Here is an 18,926-nt window from a genome sequence, read left to right as displayed (position 1 = left end):
CAAAATATATATATATATATAAGAAATAGTAAAAAATGCTTTTAAATAATGTTAAATTAATCTGAAAAGTTCTTAATTTTTTTTTTTTAGGAATTTTATGGAGACTTTATACCAGTTGGGCCTCATCTGTTTTCATTAAATATAATAGGCTGTTACCAAGTAAGTAATTTTTATTGCTCTTAATGTAGTTGAGGTTATGATTACACATTAAGGAAGTGGTAATCAGTTCTTACCTAGACAATGTTCTAGCCTTCACAGTGGGCATTAATAGCTTTGTTCATTATTGCAAAGGAGTAGAAATAAAGAAATTTTGTCTTTAGTTCAAAGGACAAGAGTCTAAAAACTTTTACTAGTCTTTGTACACTTTCTCTAATCCGTTCACAACTCTCTATGAAATATTTAAAAAGTATTAAATCTGTTTTAAAAATAATGTTTAAAAATCCTGGAAAATATAATATTTAGATTTTGGTTTACTAATTAGAAGATGCAAATAAAGCTTTACATAAATTAACATTTTTTAAAAAGTTTGGTTGACTAATACATTATATTAAAAATTAAAGTTAAAATAATTTTTAAAAAAATACAGAGAGTATTTAAAATTATGATAAAGTTTGCTGATTTGTGACTAAATGATGAGAGGGACCTCTGAAGTGTTATATCAAGATGGTTAAGTTAATGATCCCTTAACCACAATTAATTTCAAATACTGTGAAAGCACTCCTCATTTTTAAAAATTTAATTACCTGTTGAAAATTATTTTCTAAAGTATTATTTGAAGAAAGTTTTGTTGCAGTATTACTTTAAAGCTTTCATAAGATTCTTTAGTGTTTAGTTTATAAATATTTGCAAATTTAAATGCAAAATAATGTAATTTTACTACACTGGCAAGAATAAGAAACTTACAATTAGACAGAAAGTATTAAATGCATGGTTATTATTATATTCTTTAGCTATTTAAATTTCACAGATTAAAACTTTTTCTGTCTTTTATAAATTACTATTGCTGATTAACTAGTAAGCGAACTTTATTTCTTATAGAATTGAAAAACTGCATGGCAAAAGGTTGACTATTTATGTATTTATTAATCTATTTGAGTCGTTTTTGCAATTCAGCTTAATTTTTTTGCAGCTAATATATAAAGGTTGAGAAATTTAAATGCTACAAAAATAATGATTCCACTATTGAAATCATACTCTCTTCATCTTGCATCATTGTTAAAAATCATATTTTGCCTTCCAGAGTTTGATTTTTAAAAAATCTCTATTTCCAATTGATCTCTATTTTCAATATCCAAAATAGTTTTAATTCATTTCACTTGTTTATCTTGTTGTCTGAATGAATAAATTGTTTTGTTGTCTCTTTAGAGTCGTTCTTTGAGTGCCAATCATCTTCAGAGATCAATACAGGGTCTTATTGCAATTTTGTTGGCTTTGAAAAAAATACCTGTTATCAGGTATCAGGATTCATCCGAAGCTGCTAGAAAATTAGCTGAAGGTGTTAAGGTGATGATCCAATTTATTCTCAAATTAATTTCTTTATTTCTATGTATTCTTATTTTACACATTTTAATATAAACTTGTCTCAATCTGTAATATGAAGCTTTTATTAATTGAATTTTTTTTCATTAAAAAAAAATAAAAATTACATTCTTCAATAACAGATTTTTTTTTAATAGATGTCGAAACCCCAGAATGTATCATTATTTATTTTTTTTAAATTTTTACCTGTTAAAAGTACCTGTACTGGTTATTGGGTATTCGGATTATTCTGTGAAAGTTGCTTTTAAATTAGCTGAAGATGTTTAAGCTGTGATCTAATTTATTCATAATTAATTCATTTCGCTATACTTTATAATTTTGCTTATCTTATAGTACATTTATTTCAGCTTTTCATTGTTTTTTAAATATTTGTTTAATTTAATTGTTATTTTTTTTTTTAAAAAAAAGGTGAAAATAATATTTTTTAAATTTGAATTTTTTTAATGGGTGCACAATCATTAGTAGTTGTTTCATAAGTGTAGCAATAACTTTCTAAAATATTTACATTAATAACATTTTTTATATTATATGAAATTTCTAATCCCAAATAGGCATTTTTGTTCAAAATTGACAGATTACCTACAATATAATTCATAGTAAAAAAAGTTGGTTATATCACTTTTCTCTGAAAGATATTTAAATAGCTGATAAAAAAGAGGTGTTATTACTTTTATTTCTAGGTTTTATATGTATTGCAATAGTTCACTTTAGATTAGGATTGCATGTGTTTTTATTTTCTAATTATATTTTTAAGAAACTTTATATTTGAATCTATGTTATAACAAAAAGGGTTATTTGTTTTCCTTCTGTTTAGCATACCATTGCCAAGGAAAATGCTCTTTTTGACTTCCGGAGACCGGACATACCTCCTCTACTCTTGATTCTGGATCGAAAATCTGATGCAGTCACTCCACTCTTAAATCAGGTTCATTGTAAATTTTGTACACATATGATTTTCTGTGCTAAGTTAAAAACAAAAAATTCCAAAATTGTTTAAAAATAATATATTTGATGATCATTAAGTTAGATTTAAGATTATAGATCTAGTATTATATTCAATGATTTCATTTAATAATTATTTAATATTTTTTGCACCATTTCAACCAAACGTATGTCTACTTAGATTATTCAAAATCTTGCTTGGTAGTTGCAAAATTTTAAAATTAAGAACATTATTGCGATGCGTAATTTCAAAATTATAGTTTTGGTCATGATGATTTTAGACTAACGATTAAAACAAATTTTTATTTGGTTTTAGCTACCATGCATATCTCCTATCACAACTTACCAGGTGCCATGGTGTCTCTTATTAATGTGATTCATGTGAACGTGCCACAAATTTAACAGGCGAAGAAAGAACAATTTTATTATTCTTAGTATTCTAGTGAAATAATTAATTATTTCAGTAACTGCAAGTAGTCTTCAAGAATCATGGTGGCTCAGGGGATAGAGCATTCGCCTTCGAATGAGGTGAATCGGGTTTGAATCCCACCAATGGCTGGTCGATACGAATCCACATCCGGCTTGCACCGACCACAGCGCTGGCTTGAAATATCCTTAGTGGTAGACGGATCACGGGATAGAGTCCCTTTGCCATTAGACTAACTTTGGGAGATTCTCGTAGTCTTCCTCTCCATGTAACGCAAGTGCGGGTTGGATCCATCAATAAGTCTTCCACGAGGGCAAAATTTCTCCCAATGCTTGATCCAAGAATTCTCTTGTCTTCTGGATTGGATTAAAAATTACAAGGCTACGGAGTTGAACATTTGAGACAGAGTTGGCAAGGTTTAGGACAGAATGGATTAATCCACTGTTTAAACCGTCCTTTCCAAACCTGTCTTAAACTGTCCAAAACCCTTTTACTCCAAATATGTCACAATTTTATGTGAACAATATTTAAAAGGTAAAATAAATGTAGAACTAATAACATATTGATAATTAAATCTACTAGAGAATATTTGTTTTTAAAAGTACAATGTTTTATTAATATTGTTTGACTCTTCAATTTAAACATTAAACAAAAGAAGATTAATCAGTAATCAAGTTCAATTAGTCCTCTTAACATTCGATAGCACATAACTGAAGTTTGACCTTGCCATACAGGTTAAGCTATTAGGGACTAAGAAAGTGCTTGGTTAGTCATAAACAGGTTTATTTATCTATAGTACTATTCAAGAATACTTTTATTTCATTCATGTTCAATTCTTTTTGCATAGTGGTGATACATCACCGGTGTCAGTAACCGAAACTGGTGTTATGCCCTTCAAAACTGTTAATACATTTTTCAAGTTATTTTGTATTTCCAATTGAAACTAATATATTTATATTTAAAAACAATTTTTTTTTTAAATAGATGTCTTTTTTATCATCCTGTAATGCAGAAATTATAACATTTTTTTAAAAAAATATTGTGAAAAATAGAAGGTTAATTTTTGAACAAATTTATTATTTTTAATATTGCATTATTTATCCTTATGCAAGAACATAATTTATCAGTATTAAAAGCATATTTATATTTAAAGGATAAGGTATTCACTTTTATTGTTCAATGAATTGTGGAGCTTCAAAAATTATAAACCTTTTCCTATTATATTATATTATTTTTCTTTAATAAGTTGAAGTAAATTGTATAAAAAATATCAAATATTTATTGATATATGTAATTATTATGTGTACAATGGTTACACTTATAGAATTTTACTTTTTATGAATGTTCAAGGTTTTGGACACTTTAAGACAGTAAAACCCACATGTCCTGTCCAAACCAGTTTAGGGCGTCTGAAACCCCAACCCTGATTAGTAGTCGTAAACCCAAAAATGGGGCCGGCTGTTCAACGACGGTTATAATATAAAATAGAAAGTAACCTTTGAGGTATAAGGTAAGGATTTGCTCTGGCAAGGGCAAGTAAATGTTGCCAATTTAGTTCGTTATTTAGAAATTAGGCATGAATTAAGTTAAATGAATGGGAAAACGGATCATAATTCAAATCAAGTATATTAATAGAAAAATCTTGACTAATACAAAATAAGTAACGATAAATACACACAGTGCAATTTTTCATCACAATCATTTTAAAACTTTTAATAGGTGCACCTGTTTGATAATAGTTAAATAAGTTGTCTAAAAAAACAATGCCTAGAATCAATAAGGAAACAGCTGTTTTCATTACCACACACATTATTACAATTTTAGACAGAAATTATCTAATGTCGAAAATGTAACTGAAATTTTTAAGTCAACTAAGAATTACTGCTTAACATTTTAATAATTTAATGGAATATTCTCAAAAAAAATTTGTAAAAAGAAGAAAAATTACAAAATCCTAATGAAAAATAATTGTATACTAGAGAAATTTTTGCATGTCTAATGTATTTTAGCATCTAAAACGGTAATTTAATTAAATACTGTAGTTTAGACTGTAACTGGACAAATAAACAAATTATATAATAAATTTAAGAGGATTTTAATTTCAATACAAAACACAATCTGTTTTGGTCAGTGATGCCCTAATTTTTAAGTCATTTAATTCTGTGACCTCAGATATAATGTAACCAAGATAACCAAATAGTATATAATATAACCAAATTGAAAAAAAAATTAGTTTTTCTTATGTATTTTTATTATTATTGTTGCTTTTTATTTTAAATTCTTGTTTTTTTTTAAAGAATATGGCTATATTGGTAAATTGTATGATAAATCTATATTTGTAAAATTTAGCCCTTTTTACTTTGAACTCTATTACTCTGTTAAACTTTAGAACTCTATTTACTTTTCTTTAAACTTTAGTTAATGTTAAGGTACATATTTTTCTTTACTTTTCATACTTTCTGATAGACTTTTTTTTTGTATTTTCTAGTATAATTAGTACTCATATACTTTGTATTTGACTTAAACAGTATTATTTATTTATTTTTATTTTCAGTCAATAAGTATACTGCTGTACTGTGTTTAATTGTTGTTAGTTTTTACCATATATTTTCAAAATAATTCATTTCCAATATTTAACAAATTTATTTTACGGTAATTTGATTGAAAATAAAAAGAAATTTCCCGTGAGAAACGGAAAAATAATAACTGACTGTATAACTTAATTATAAATATTTTGAACTCTAATATCTAATTACTTTCATAGTGTTCTACTATATTACAAGATTAATATGTAATATTATTTGCTATTTTATCAATTGTTTTGAAGTATGTTTTTTCCATTTTCTAAAGAAGTTTATATTGAAATTCTATTTTAGTGGACGTACCAAGCTATGGTTCACGAGTTGCTTGCAATCAACAACAACAGAGTCAATCTATCCAATGTTCCTGGAATCAGTAAAGAACTTCAAGAAGTTGTTTTATCCCCAGAACATGATGAATTCTATGCTTCTGTAAATCAAATTATACCTTTTTTATTACCTGTTTTTTACTTTGTAGCCTAAACAGCCATTTGCATCAACATCATTATATTGGGATAAAGAAAATTTACTTTTAAAAAAAACTATATGGTAGCATTAAATATTTTTATGCATGCATTTTATTAAAACAATTGAGACATTATTTGAATTGGGATGTATGCATGAGCATGTATCTATATCTTATGTGGTGAATTGGGATTTTTTTGCTTAGAAATTTTATATTCCTTCCTTTACAGAATTTATATTCAAATTTTGGTGAAATTGGTGTGAAAATAAAAGAGTTAATGGATGATTTCCAGAAAAAGACTAAGAGTCAGAAAAAAGTCGAATCTATTGCCGATATGAAAGTATGTAATTTTATTCATCTATCAAAATTGATTTATTCCCTTTATTCTTATTCTCATTATTATTTTAATTTTAACTTACTTTCTCCTTTTTCAAAAAAATAATATTTACTGTTTCCATTGTTTATTTTGTTTTCTTATTTAATGAAATAAGTATATTGACAAATATATTAAAAAATAATGAGTAACATAGCTAATCAAGTTATTGAATTATTAATTATATTGCATACTGTTTGTTATATTCTTTATATAAAACTTTATTGTAAATATACTGATAAAAATATGAATTTCCTTAATTTGAAAGTCTAATTATCTTAAAATCTAAAAAATATGCTGAACTTAAAGAAAAAAACTGTCTATTATAATTTAAGTCAACAAATCCAATTTATATGAGATACATCCTACGAAAAATAAATAGATATGAATTAATTTCATGTACTTAAACTAATTAGCTAAGTAACATATTTGCTAACATTTATTGATTCTAAAATTTAATTTGTTATTTTATCTGTTTTAAAATTCAGTCATAAAATAAAATTTTACATTAATTCTTTAAAAAAATAACATCTTTAATTTCTTCATTTTAATTTATCTTTCAATTTTTTTTTTTAATTTTTTGAAAATAGCAAGACTATACAGTTTGCATTATGCTACTTCAAATTCATTAATAAATTTCAATTTTTATAGAACTATTACCATTTTTTTTCTTTTAAAACCGTTTTTTTAAAACCTTATTTCAAAATGAATTCTTTTTTGCTATTTTAGTTCTTTTTTATACAAGATGTTCCACATTGACTGCTTTTAATATATAGTTTTAAAATTGTTAAAAATATTTTTAAAAAGAATTTTTCCAAACTTTGACAAATCATTATTGAAGTCTGTAAAAGCAGTGGTAAAATTAAAGGAATCAAAATTTTTTAATTACTTCAGTGGCACTGGAACAAAAGTTTAGATTTAAATTATTTTTTATTCCTCTTTACATTTTATTGAGTTCAATTGTGATTTGTTGTAGCTTGAAACCTTTTTTTCCCCCTACATTTTAATTATAATTTTTTACATTTATGATTTTTTTCACTACATTTGTGGCACAGATTTTTAAGATGTGTCTTAAGGGCAGTTACTATACAACATTCTGTATAGATTGATGTGTTCATCATAAAATATAATTATGCTTTCTTCTTTTAGGCATTTGTGGAAACGTACCCACAGTTTAAGAAAATGTCTGGTACTGTTTCTAAACATGTGACTTTAGTTGGGGAGCTCTCGAGATTAGTTGGCAGCCACAGTCTCCTTGAAGTATCAGAGGCAGAACAAGAGCTTGCTTGTGAATCAGATCATGGAGAATCTCTAAAGGTAATTTAAGTTTATTAATAACTTATGAGGCTTATCAGCTTACTACTTGTGATTTCAGTTAAATGATGACTAAATAATAAGCCAAGGCATAAATTTTTAAGACAAGATTGTTGTCCAAATACATAACAGTTAATATTAGTGAGTACCTTTTAATGGATGATATTATAGTTCTGAATGTGTTTGGTAATATTTTGTATTTGATATCAGTGTATATAAGCATTTGGAAATATTTTACTTCCACTTGAAAATTTTGATATAGTTAAGAAACTATTAAATCATTAAAATATTTATCAGTTACGTGTGGCAAACATTTAAATGTGTAATATGAATTGTTTCTATTTAGCTACAATTCTTAAAATAACTTAAATGTGTTATCTTCATCGATTTGGTAATAAAAACAATTGCTAAATTCATTTCACAAAGCTAAACTATATTTATGGGCATATTTTTTCAAATATTCATTGTATACACTTTATGAATTTTCATCATCATCATCATAGTTGGCCAGACAGCCCAATGTGAGCCAATGCCTTCCTCTGAAGATTTCTCCACAACGACTTCCGATTTATCTTTGATCTCCAGTTTTTTTAATTAATTGCTAGAGAATCAGACTCCACTGAGTCAGCCCATCTGACAAGAGCTTCCGCGCTTTTTTCTTTCCAGTGGATCTAAAAGCAGTATCTTTTTTATTGTGTTGTCGTTCCTCATTCGAATCACGTGGGCGATCCAATTCATTCTATTTATGTTTATGTATTTAATAATATCAGGTTGTTTATAAATCTTGTACTGTTCAAAGTTAAATCTCCTTCTCTAGTTATTGTTTTTATTTACACCACCAAGTATACCCCGCGAAATCTTTCGCTTAAAAATTGCGATACAATTTTTCTCCAGTTTTGTCATTGTCCAACTTCAGAGGCGTATGTCAAGACTGGCCGGACAAGAGTTTTGTAGATTAAGAACTTTGTTTTCCTAGAAGGAAACCTAGATTTAATAAATCTTCTCAGCCCATAGACAGCCCTATTCGCCAAATGGAGTCGGTTTTTTATTTCAGGAGTAATTCTGTTGTCAATGGTAATAATTGATCCTAAGTAAATAAAACTCCTCACTGTTTCATATCTATAAGAATTTATTTCAAGGTAGGGGTCTGAGACTCTGTTTCTTGAGAATAACATATATTTTGTTTCATCTACACCTTTATGAATTTTAAGTTTTTATAAAACTTTTAAAGTTGTGTGTTGTAAAATATACCTTGAAATTTATAGAAACTATTTTTTTTTTAATTCTGACTGAGAATATTTTTTATTTTTACTTTTGAACTTAATGTTGCTGTTGCCTTGTCTATATCAGTGCTAAATCTGGATGAAAAATAAAGGATGAGTTTTGCAAGTTTTTAAACTTAATGAAATCTTTCTATGCATGTAAAATACAAGGACGTCACCCAATCATAGCTTGAGTTATTAAATGTGTAGTGTTTAAGATCCTGTATTAATTTTTTCGAATAAAGTTGTACAATTCTGTTATCAACAGTTTTTTTTTGAAGGGCAGTTAAATAGTATACAGTTATTTTAGACTTCTGATAAATAAACTTGTTTCTGTATAAATAGCTTTAAAAAACTTTTTTTAGTACCCTCTTAGTCAGCTTTCGTTAGTTTAAACTAGAATCAAATTAGATTTTAAAGCATCTATATACTGACTAATGTGCAGTTTTAAATTACTTACTCAAAACTACAATTCATATAACTTTTAATTCTTTAAAGTTTGAAGGAAAATTCCATTGAAGTTCTAAATATTATAAAGCTCTATTAATTCTAAATGAATAAAATAACCCCTTTATTTTCAACCTTTTTTTAAAAGGTATTGTGCTGTCAAATAATCGTATGTAATCATAAGTCCAAAAAAAAATCAGGAAAACACAAATCAAAAAGGCAAAATGACAAGGGTAGAGGTGTTGGAGGATTTTAATGCGCTCTGCTTTAGTTACTGCTAAATTCTTCGTTAAGTTATGCTTCAGAACATTCACATTGTTAGATTGGTTTGATTTTAAAATATAGCTAATATAATATTCTTCTTTCAGTTATGCTTCAGAGCATTCACATTGTTAGATTGGTTTGATTTTGCAATATGGCTATGAGTTAAAAGACTTGTTTACAAATTTAAAACATTTTCCTTAAATGCCATGTTCTTAGTACAGCAGACAAAGTTTTTCGTTATGACAAATTAATTTTTTCTTTAGGAGCATTAAAAACCACTTTTATTAGCTGGGAATAAATGAGTTTTGACCTTTCTTGAACACTTGATTGAAGAAGTTAATAAGTGGGCTCAAGGAGATTATCTTATCCTTTCTGTAGTAGGCATTTATTTGATCATGCGGTCTTTTTTAACTTTGAATAAATTTTAAGCTGCTATAGAGTTAATGCTAGTCTATCTAGCTACTCATTATTTCATTGAATAATAATATGTTGATCAAGATAATTTCCTATGTATTATTTCATTGGTTATATTTAATCCATTTTAGTTCAAACAACAATATTAATAGTTTTATATCAAAAATTTTTGATTTAGGATAAAGTTTATAGTTTTATTTGTTCATTTTACCTTTACAACAACCATATTAATATTTTTATATCAATAAATTTGATTTAGGATATCGTTTATAATTTTATTTGATTTTCAGAAAATCAGGAAGCTGCTCGGTGATGATAAAGTTAGAGAAATTGATGCCGTGAGACTTGTTATGCTATATGCTCTTCATTATGAAAAAAATAGTAATAACGATATCAATGGACTGATTACTCTCTTAAAGAAAAGGAATACAAATGAAAAACTCGTTAAGGTATAGAGTTTTCTTTCTCATATTTATATCCAATAAAATGTAATATTTGTAATTGGAATAGATTTGTTTCAAAAGTTGATGTATTAACCCTTTAATCATTAAAGTAAAGCTAGCAGTTTTGGGTGTTCTAAACTAATATTGAGCAAGATACGTGGAATTTCCGTCCTCAAAATATGTTAAAGTGTACAAGGCCTTTTAAATATATATCTCAATACATTTAATTGCAAATATTTTTATTAATAAAAAATAATTTTTAGTTTTAAACTCCACCCAAAGATTTGTAGCATAATATTAAAATTATTTAGTAATATATTTCCAAGGCAAGATTTCCAATTAATAATGATAGCAAAATTTATAGGCTTTTGTTTTTTATCATAATTCACTTAAAACATTACACTTTCTAATTTTATTTGTTTAAATGGAATTTTTTTTTTCTGTAGCTTTTTTTTGTAATAATATTTTAAGATGTGGATCCTCTCATTTAATAATATTTTAATTCATAGGGTTTTTGATCTTGTTTTATTGTTTAACTCTAATATCTCAAATTTTTTATTATTGTTTAATTATAACTTCCAGCTTTGAAGAAATTTTTTTGGCAGTTTAAGCAGTTTTGAAAGTACGGACTTAGGTCAATATGGTTAGAACCATAGATTTTTCTGTGAATTCTATACATATTCCTAAGCCTCGCCAACCCTGGTGATGACTCTGTACAATTTGTATGTAATTTAATCTACTTTGCACCGTTAAATGACACCGAGCTAAACCAATCTTTGTAAATCAACTCTTTGAGGAAGTAAGAAGCTTCAGAAAAAGCAACACTCTGGGAAATAAAAAATCTGTTAGAAAATCTGATTTATTAATATTTTTATACCATTTATTGTTAGTATAATAGTGAAATATAAATAATATTAAAATGTCATGTTACCCAATTATCGTTTTTTTGTTGAAATACACAGAGGGATTTGTATGTGATGCTGTATAGTAACTCTAATATTACAGATCTGTTCTAAAATATTCTTTCTGTGCATTTATATTTAAAGATATCGTTTATATTTTGAGTTTAAAAGTTTTCAGTCAACAATAAAAAAATCAAACTATAAAAATTAAGTTTTTGAAAAGTGGGGAATAGTTACAGTAATCAAGTTCAAATTTTAGTTTTTTATTTAATCAACAAAGTCTTATTAATTTGAGACTGACTTTTTAATTGTATTATTGTTATGATTTAATAGTAATTTTCATGATTTTAATGATTTTAAAGTAAATACTTTTAATTGTTTTTGTCAGCATGAAATAATTTAGCAATGCTATGCTTCTTTTAAGAGACTTAATATTTGACATTTTATCTATTTAATAAGACGTCAAATGCAGTTGCAGTCAATGGTTGCAGAATTGTTATAACATGGTGCATAAAAAGCCCTTAAAGATGCTTTTTTTCATTGGGTGTTTTTTAAAAGCCCTTAAATGTGCTTTTTTCATTGTTTTTAAAAAGTGCTTAATTTTCCATTTTCGAAAATTAGATTTTTTTTTACCATGTCTATTTTTGCCATGTATTATGCAAAAGCATGCTTTTCACATTGTTCTATTCAACACTTTCACAATTCATTCAACCACAATCCATTTTATCTTTCCGTCAGCCCATAGCATATAAAATCGCCAATTCTGTAACATGTTTGATGAAATACTTCTGAGTCCACGTGTGTGTCTACTGATCTGGGTTCGGTGAGATTCTTGCACTCTCATGTGCAACTCTGGTGCATTTTGCAAGATATTCTCAATTTCAAGCTTCATTTTTCACCCCCTGATATCGAACCGAAAAATACTCCTGATCATTTTATAATGGATAATTATAATCAAGAAAAGAGTTCTTTGACAGAAACTTATCATGATCATGTAAAAGTCTTTGAAAATTATTTTGCATTTTGTTAATGTATATAGTACTTAAAAATATTTTTTGAGTGCTTAAAAAGTACTGAAAAGGTGCTTATTTTTTGTTGAACGATTTGGCTACGCACCCTGTATAATTTAAAAATGAATGTGTTATTGAGAGACATTTAAATTTGCAACCAACAAAGTTTATCCCTTCAGTTTGGTCCTGTGAATATTTTTTTTTGTTGCTTACATTGTAGTAGATTCTTTATGAGTATCTACTTTTTGTCAATATTTCTTTACATTAGGTAAATTAATAAATTGTACTTTCAGATGGTGCGAGCTCTTTTAGAATTTAGTGGCAATAAAAGTGGGCGTAATGATCTGTTTACAACTGAAAATGTCAAAACATTTACAAAAAGAGTTATAAAAGGTTTGAAGGTAAGGTGATTTATTGATTGTGCATTTTATGTGTAACAAAATATATCTCCAGATTGTCATTCTAAAATTTTGTATTTGCAGGGTGTCGAAAATATATACACTCAGCACACTCCACTACTTAAAGAAATACTGGATGAAATTTTAAAAGGAAAATTAAAAGAAACATCCTATCCATACTTGAGTGGCACGCAACTCAGGGAAAAGTAAGTGCTAAAATCATTCATCATTAGGGTTTAGGCCAGTAGGGCGACATGTTGACAATTGACGCTAACTTTTCTACAAATGTTGCTAAAATCATACTTAACGGCGACAAAATTGCTGTCTTGAAATATGTTTGAAATTTACAAAATAATAACAAAAATTAGTTTTTTACCTGTAATTCAATGCATTTAAAAAAATTGTGTATTCATATATTCAATGCCATAATTTTAATTTTTTAATATTATTCAATAGGTTAACAAAGTATTATTTAAGTGTGCAAATATGATTTGGAATATAATTTAGACAATAGTATGTATAAATGTAATTTAGACTTAATTAAAACAAGAAACAATTTATGAAAACATTAAATAAATACAGTGATGTGCAGATCGTCGGAATTGAGAAAATTGTCCTCTTAGCTGAAAGGCATGCTAATTGAAAAACCTAATTGCTATAAACTGTCTTAACTAGATTGATATAATTAATTAATTACATAATTAACATTTAAAGAATTACAGTAATAATTGTTTAAACTTTTATGAAATAATAAGGGCATTTTGCAGCAAATTGTATGAAATTCATTCTATGTACTGCTTACATATTTATTAACATATTAGATTTTGTATTGATTCAGAAAGAAAAAAAGATTTAATAAAAGTCTGTTTTTAATGATTTTTACTCATTAGCTTGCATTTACAATCCATTTAATAATTTAACTTCAATTTCTTCACTTTTGAAGAGATATGATTAAGATCATAATTTATGTCACATGATTTTTTTTTTAAATTTATTTAAATCAATGTTATTAAAAAAAATCATTTACTCAACTGACTAAATCCCTGGAAAAAAATTGTCAAGACTAAAATATTTTATGATATTGCAATATATTTAATACATTATGATTATACATGTGATTATTTTTATTTTTTAAAGTTTGATTTCATTGATAATGAAAGTTTTTTACTATAAAATAAGAAAAGGGATATGCATGTAAATTATTATGTTTCAAAATAGATTAAAAAAGATTTAAAAAAAAAGAAAAAATTAAAATTATTGAGATTAAAATTAAATAGTTGAGCTTGAAAAAATTAATTATGATTTTATTTATTCAGTAATTAATTTTTAATATTTATATAATTTTAACCATTTTAGTAAGAAATATGAACTATTTTAGCTATAATATTGTTTTTAAATGATATTCAGTATTAATTATACTTTTTATTAGAGATTCTTTGGTTGGTTAATGTAAAAAAAAAAGCAAATTAACACTTTAAAGACCGTCAATTTTGCACAGAAATTATGTCATGGGACCATCTATTATTTTGTAGTTAAATATAGAAGTAAACTGAAACATTCTAAATATTGATTTTAAACCCGATCATTGATCAATGAGGAAATTACGAGTGTAATGAAAATTTTACTCGCCGCAGGTCAACTATGTGTTAAAATCAGGATTTTTGCTATTCTTGGTCGTATGAGATCTCAAATAATTTTTTTAAAATCAAACAATCATATTTAAACTATTATTGAAAATTCTATTAATGAGTTACTATTGAATGGTTCTGAATTCAATTCATAATGTGAAATGTATGTGTGTTACCTAAATGATATGTGTTACCTACCAAAAGTATGATGTGTGTTACACACACTGTGTCTATACCTACCTGTAAGGCCTCCTGCCCCAATGAGCTTTTTGTAAAAGAGGATTGTTGCAATGGTCAGTATGATCATACAATAATCCAATCAATCATTAGGAGGGTTCATGCCAATCTGACCACAATTGTCGCCAAATGTTGTACTTATCTTGCTAAAATCAAACGCATGGGCAACAAATTTGTCACCTTGAAATATGTTTGCAATTTGCATAATCGGAACAAAAATAATTTGTAGCGAATTCGATTAATTTTTAAAAAAAATTTTTTAACTGTGAGATATTCTAAAAAATTAAGGAGAGTGTATGGTACAAAAAAATTTAAAACTTGAAATTTCAAATTTAGATGTGCTGTTGTTTGCCTTTATGTACTGACAGCATAGTTGTGCATCAAATAAAATAATATTTTTTGATCATTTAGAATTAACTTTTGTTAGTTTTTACTTCCTCTGTTTTCCTCATTTATTTATTAATTCATTTGGTTTTCATTGGTATTTTATCATTTTAATCTCTTTTTTGAATCAATTTAATAATATTATTTTAGTTTTATTTTTCATTCAATTTTAATAAATATTAATCTTTATTCATTGTGGGGTAAAGAACTTATTTAGTTGTATTATTGATGGCAATAATAATTTTTTATGTGTACCATTACATAGATTATTGGTTTTGGAGATTTGGTTTTAAAGAAAACTAATAAAACTTGGTTAGGATCAAAAATATTTGCAATAATGTTGAAAGTTTTCGGGAAGCTGAGAATAATTTTTTTAATAAATTGAGTAATAATGTTTTTCCTTTTAATTTTTGTAATGTTAATTTTTAATTAAGAAAATGATTGAAGAATTCTAGGTTTTTATATATTTTTTACTTTTAACAGGGCGCAATTCAAGTCTTAACTGAGCAGCCCCAGTTAAGCATTCTATTAATTTGTTACATGTCTTTTTCTTGACTTCTTTTATTTTCTATCTGCGCATTGTAATAGAGGGCATTGTTTTCTTTAGTTTTTAGTGTTTCCTTTTCATTCAGCTTGCTTGTGAAATCGCTGTTTGACCTGGTTAAGTGAGTTTTTATTTTCTGATGATTTTGTTTGAGTTTCTTTTCTAAATTGGTTATTTGTATTTCATGTTTTTTTCCTGGACTTCTATACAAAACCATCGGGGTACTGAGGGAGTTAATTTAGGCATTTGCTTCTCCCTCAATAGAAATGGTTTTGTTTTATGGCTACCGGGGCCGGTACCAATGAAGACGTCGGCTTCGGTGGTCATACTTATATATTTTTTTTATTTCCTTTGTTTCCTTTATTGCTACTTTTATTCTTTTTTTGAAATTTCTGCTGCTTTTTAGCTCGTTTTTTTCAAGGAAGTTTTATCTATTTAGAATTTTAAAAAAATTTTGTTTTCTTTTAGTATAACATGGATTATGTAATTGTGAAGTTTGAATTTTTATTCAAGTTTGTCTACCATATTAGGTTTTTGGACCACTAAAGGATGACCTAGGTACTAAACTTTCATAGCTGGTGGGAATATTAATCATTAGTCAAACTCATTAAAAATGTTTTGCAACTTACAGACAAAAACTTGTTCCTCTCCTTGTTTCTCATTATTTTGCTCATGAAAACACCCATACCTATGCAATATTTTTTTGCAAAAAAATGACAAAGTATAATTTATAAAAACAGGATTTGTCTGGTTGAATTCTTGAGAGGGATTTAAAAAGCTTTTCTAAATGCAAATTACTGTCCATAACCAATTAAGAAGGCATTTGTTCTAGGTAGAGGGTATATGATGGTTTATTCATAAAGGATTACTTGTAAAAATGTAGAAAAAGATCTTAAACAACAGCCAGATCATAACATCTGTCTGGCAAGCTAACAACCTGTTAAGCTTACCACCTCGCATGTTGATCACCAAAGTTGACTTTTATAATCAAATATCAAACTGACTAAATGAATTAAATTCCCCCTTTATAAGATAACAACTTGTCTAATTAAACCAATAAATTGTCTTACAAGTAATCAACTTACTCAGGTTTTGTCATTTTTTGAATTTTTATTGGCTCTCTGAGAAACACCTGTTAGTTTCATTCATAATCAATCATATTTTAATTTCTTGCAGACCTCAAGATATAATCGTGTTTTACATTGGTGGTGTCACATATGAAGAATCTTTTACTGTACATCAGATTAATAAAATGTGCCTGGGAGTCCGTGTTATTCTTGGAGGAACTACCATTCACAACTTCACCAGGTATAGCAGACATAATTTTTCTTGCTTAGTCAATTGTATTGTAAAAACTGGGGGGTCAGGGAATAAAGTGCTCGCCTCCCAATGAATTGAACCCGGTTTGAATCTCAGTGACGGCTGGTAGATAGGAATTCCGCACCCGACTTGCACCGACCACAATGCTGAGGTATAATATTTTCAGTGGTAGGTGGATCATGGGTTGGAGTCCCCATGCCGTCAGACTAACTGTGGGAGGTTTTCCTCTCCATGTAACGCAAATGCAGGAATTTTTTGAGTCCCATCAAAAAATTTCTCTGAGTACTTAATCCAGGAGTTTACAAGGCAACAGATATAAACATTGGTGGTAGTTAACTCAAAATTAGGTCAGTTGTTAATCGATTTATGATAAAAGCATAAATAAAAACCATATTGTATTTTTAGCATGAAAATAAGTTGAGCTCTTTTTATACTGTTATTTTTTTATTTTTTTATGCATTGTTTTGAACCACTGTACAATGTTTCAAGACAAATTTCTGTTATATGACACAAAGTAAAAATAATTATCTCATTGCTTTCTATTTTAAGTAAAACATAAATCATTTTTTAATTGTATTTCTTAATTATTTTAATTAAATTTGAATTGCTGCTTTAACTTTTCTTTTGTTGATTTTAAGATTGTTTTAGTTTAATGCACTTTTTTATGAATAACTTTAATTCAAAAATTTGGATAATAAAGATACTGTTTATCATATGATATATTTTACTGCTATAATCATGTTTGCGAAAAATGTTTTTTAATGGATCGAAATGATTTATCTAATTATTAATATTATTCAGTTATAAAGCCAAATATATGTTGTATCTAAAACCATTTCTTTAAGATTATTTGTTATTGCTTAGTTAATAGTAATATATAACCTTTTTAATATTGAGGTGTACAAATTTTTGTATCATTTTTGAATTTAACAATTTTAAATAGCAAAGTGCAAAATTTAATTAAAGTTTGTTAAATAGTTCGACAGAAATAAAGATGAAAAAATACAGCTTTTTTGAAATCTGATCTCTCAGAAAGTAATTGGCAGATTTCATTCAAATTTTGTATTTTATTTTNTAACTAAAACTTCTACAATATTTATTCCAGTTAAAAGTTCTTCCCAATGAATTTATGTCATTATGTTAAAGTCAAATAAATTTTAAAAAATTAAATAAGCTTTTGCACTTGCAAAAGTTTATTACTTGAGTAAAAATGTATCATCAGTTTTTTTGTGAAAATTAAATAAAACATATTAAAAGCATATTTAGAATTTTCCGTCCCTTTAGAAAGGCGAGCTCGGTTGAGAGAAAGGAAGGACAAATCCCTAGATTATATAAATCTAACCCCAATTATTGCTTTCATTCATGTTAACACTCCACATTTGAAATACCAATTACTTTACTGTTATTTTAAATCTAATTTCACGAAATATTAAGTAAGAATTTTTTTTCTCCATTCAATTATGCTGTGTGTCTTGCCAAGCTTTTAGAAAATGCTATATGTTATGTTCAAAACACTGAGTCATTTGTATATTATTGTATTAATACATTCCCTTTTCTTGGTATTATCTCTAACACATTTTTTTATCCAAGTTGGTTTAATTGGTATGTGTGTACTTAGAGCTGTTAAAACCATTTCTGTTTATATCTAAAATAAAATTGAAATTTTCTTTTTTAAAAATTCAACTAGTTTTTATTTTTAAAAAATTAGGTTAATTTTCTTTTTTGGAAAGAATTACTGTTGCTTGTAATATTACTGTGTAATAATTTATGGAAATATTTTGAAAAATCTATTTTCATTTTTAATTATGTTGACATAATTTACTGGCAGTTCAACTTTAAATGACATTTTATTTACTGGTATTATGTATATCTGATATTTAAAAAAGATAATAAAAGATTGTTTGCTGATATTTTTGTTTTAATGTATTCTTTTTCTGCATGTAGATGTATGGAGATATTTTGTTATACTAAATGTATCTATTACATATGTTAACATTCAGTTTTGATTAATGTTTTGATTTATATAAACAATA

General features: G+C 26.6%; 1 protein-coding gene across 1 annotated transcript in view; it reads left to right on the top strand.

Moving 5' to 3' along the window:
- Positions 1 to 16,981, top strand: part of LOC107450208 (vacuolar protein sorting 45) — a 20,139-nt gene extending 3,158 nt beyond the window's left edge. The window contains exons 4-13 of the mRNA XM_043047395.2: positions 91 to 159; positions 1,366 to 1,503; positions 2,354 to 2,464; positions 5,785 to 5,919; positions 6,183 to 6,293; positions 7,476 to 7,643; positions 10,318 to 10,476; positions 12,676 to 12,783; positions 12,865 to 12,986; positions 16,750 to 16,981. Coding sequence (XP_042903329.1) covers positions 91 to 159; positions 1,366 to 1,503; positions 2,354 to 2,464; positions 5,785 to 5,919; positions 6,183 to 6,293; positions 7,476 to 7,643; positions 10,318 to 10,476; positions 12,676 to 12,783; positions 12,865 to 12,986; positions 16,750 to 16,966 — 1,338 coding nt within the window. The 3' untranslated portion in view covers positions 16,967 to 16,981. The remainder of the gene's footprint in view (positions 1 to 90; positions 160 to 1,365; positions 1,504 to 2,353; positions 2,465 to 5,784; positions 5,920 to 6,182; positions 6,294 to 7,475; positions 7,644 to 10,317; positions 10,477 to 12,675; positions 12,784 to 12,864; positions 12,987 to 16,749) is intronic.
- Positions 16,982 to 18,926: the final 1,945 nt, after the last annotated feature.

The sequence above is a fragment of the Parasteatoda tepidariorum genome, chromosome 2 (genome assembly GCF_043381705.1).
Source record: "Parasteatoda tepidariorum isolate YZ-2023 chromosome 2, CAS_Ptep_4.0, whole genome shotgun sequence".
Lineage (NCBI taxonomy): Eukaryota > Metazoa > Arthropoda > Arachnida > Araneae > Theridiidae > Parasteatoda > Parasteatoda tepidariorum.
The sequence above is the reverse complement of the archived record's forward strand: the minus strand, read 5'-3'. Positions and strand labels throughout refer to the sequence as shown.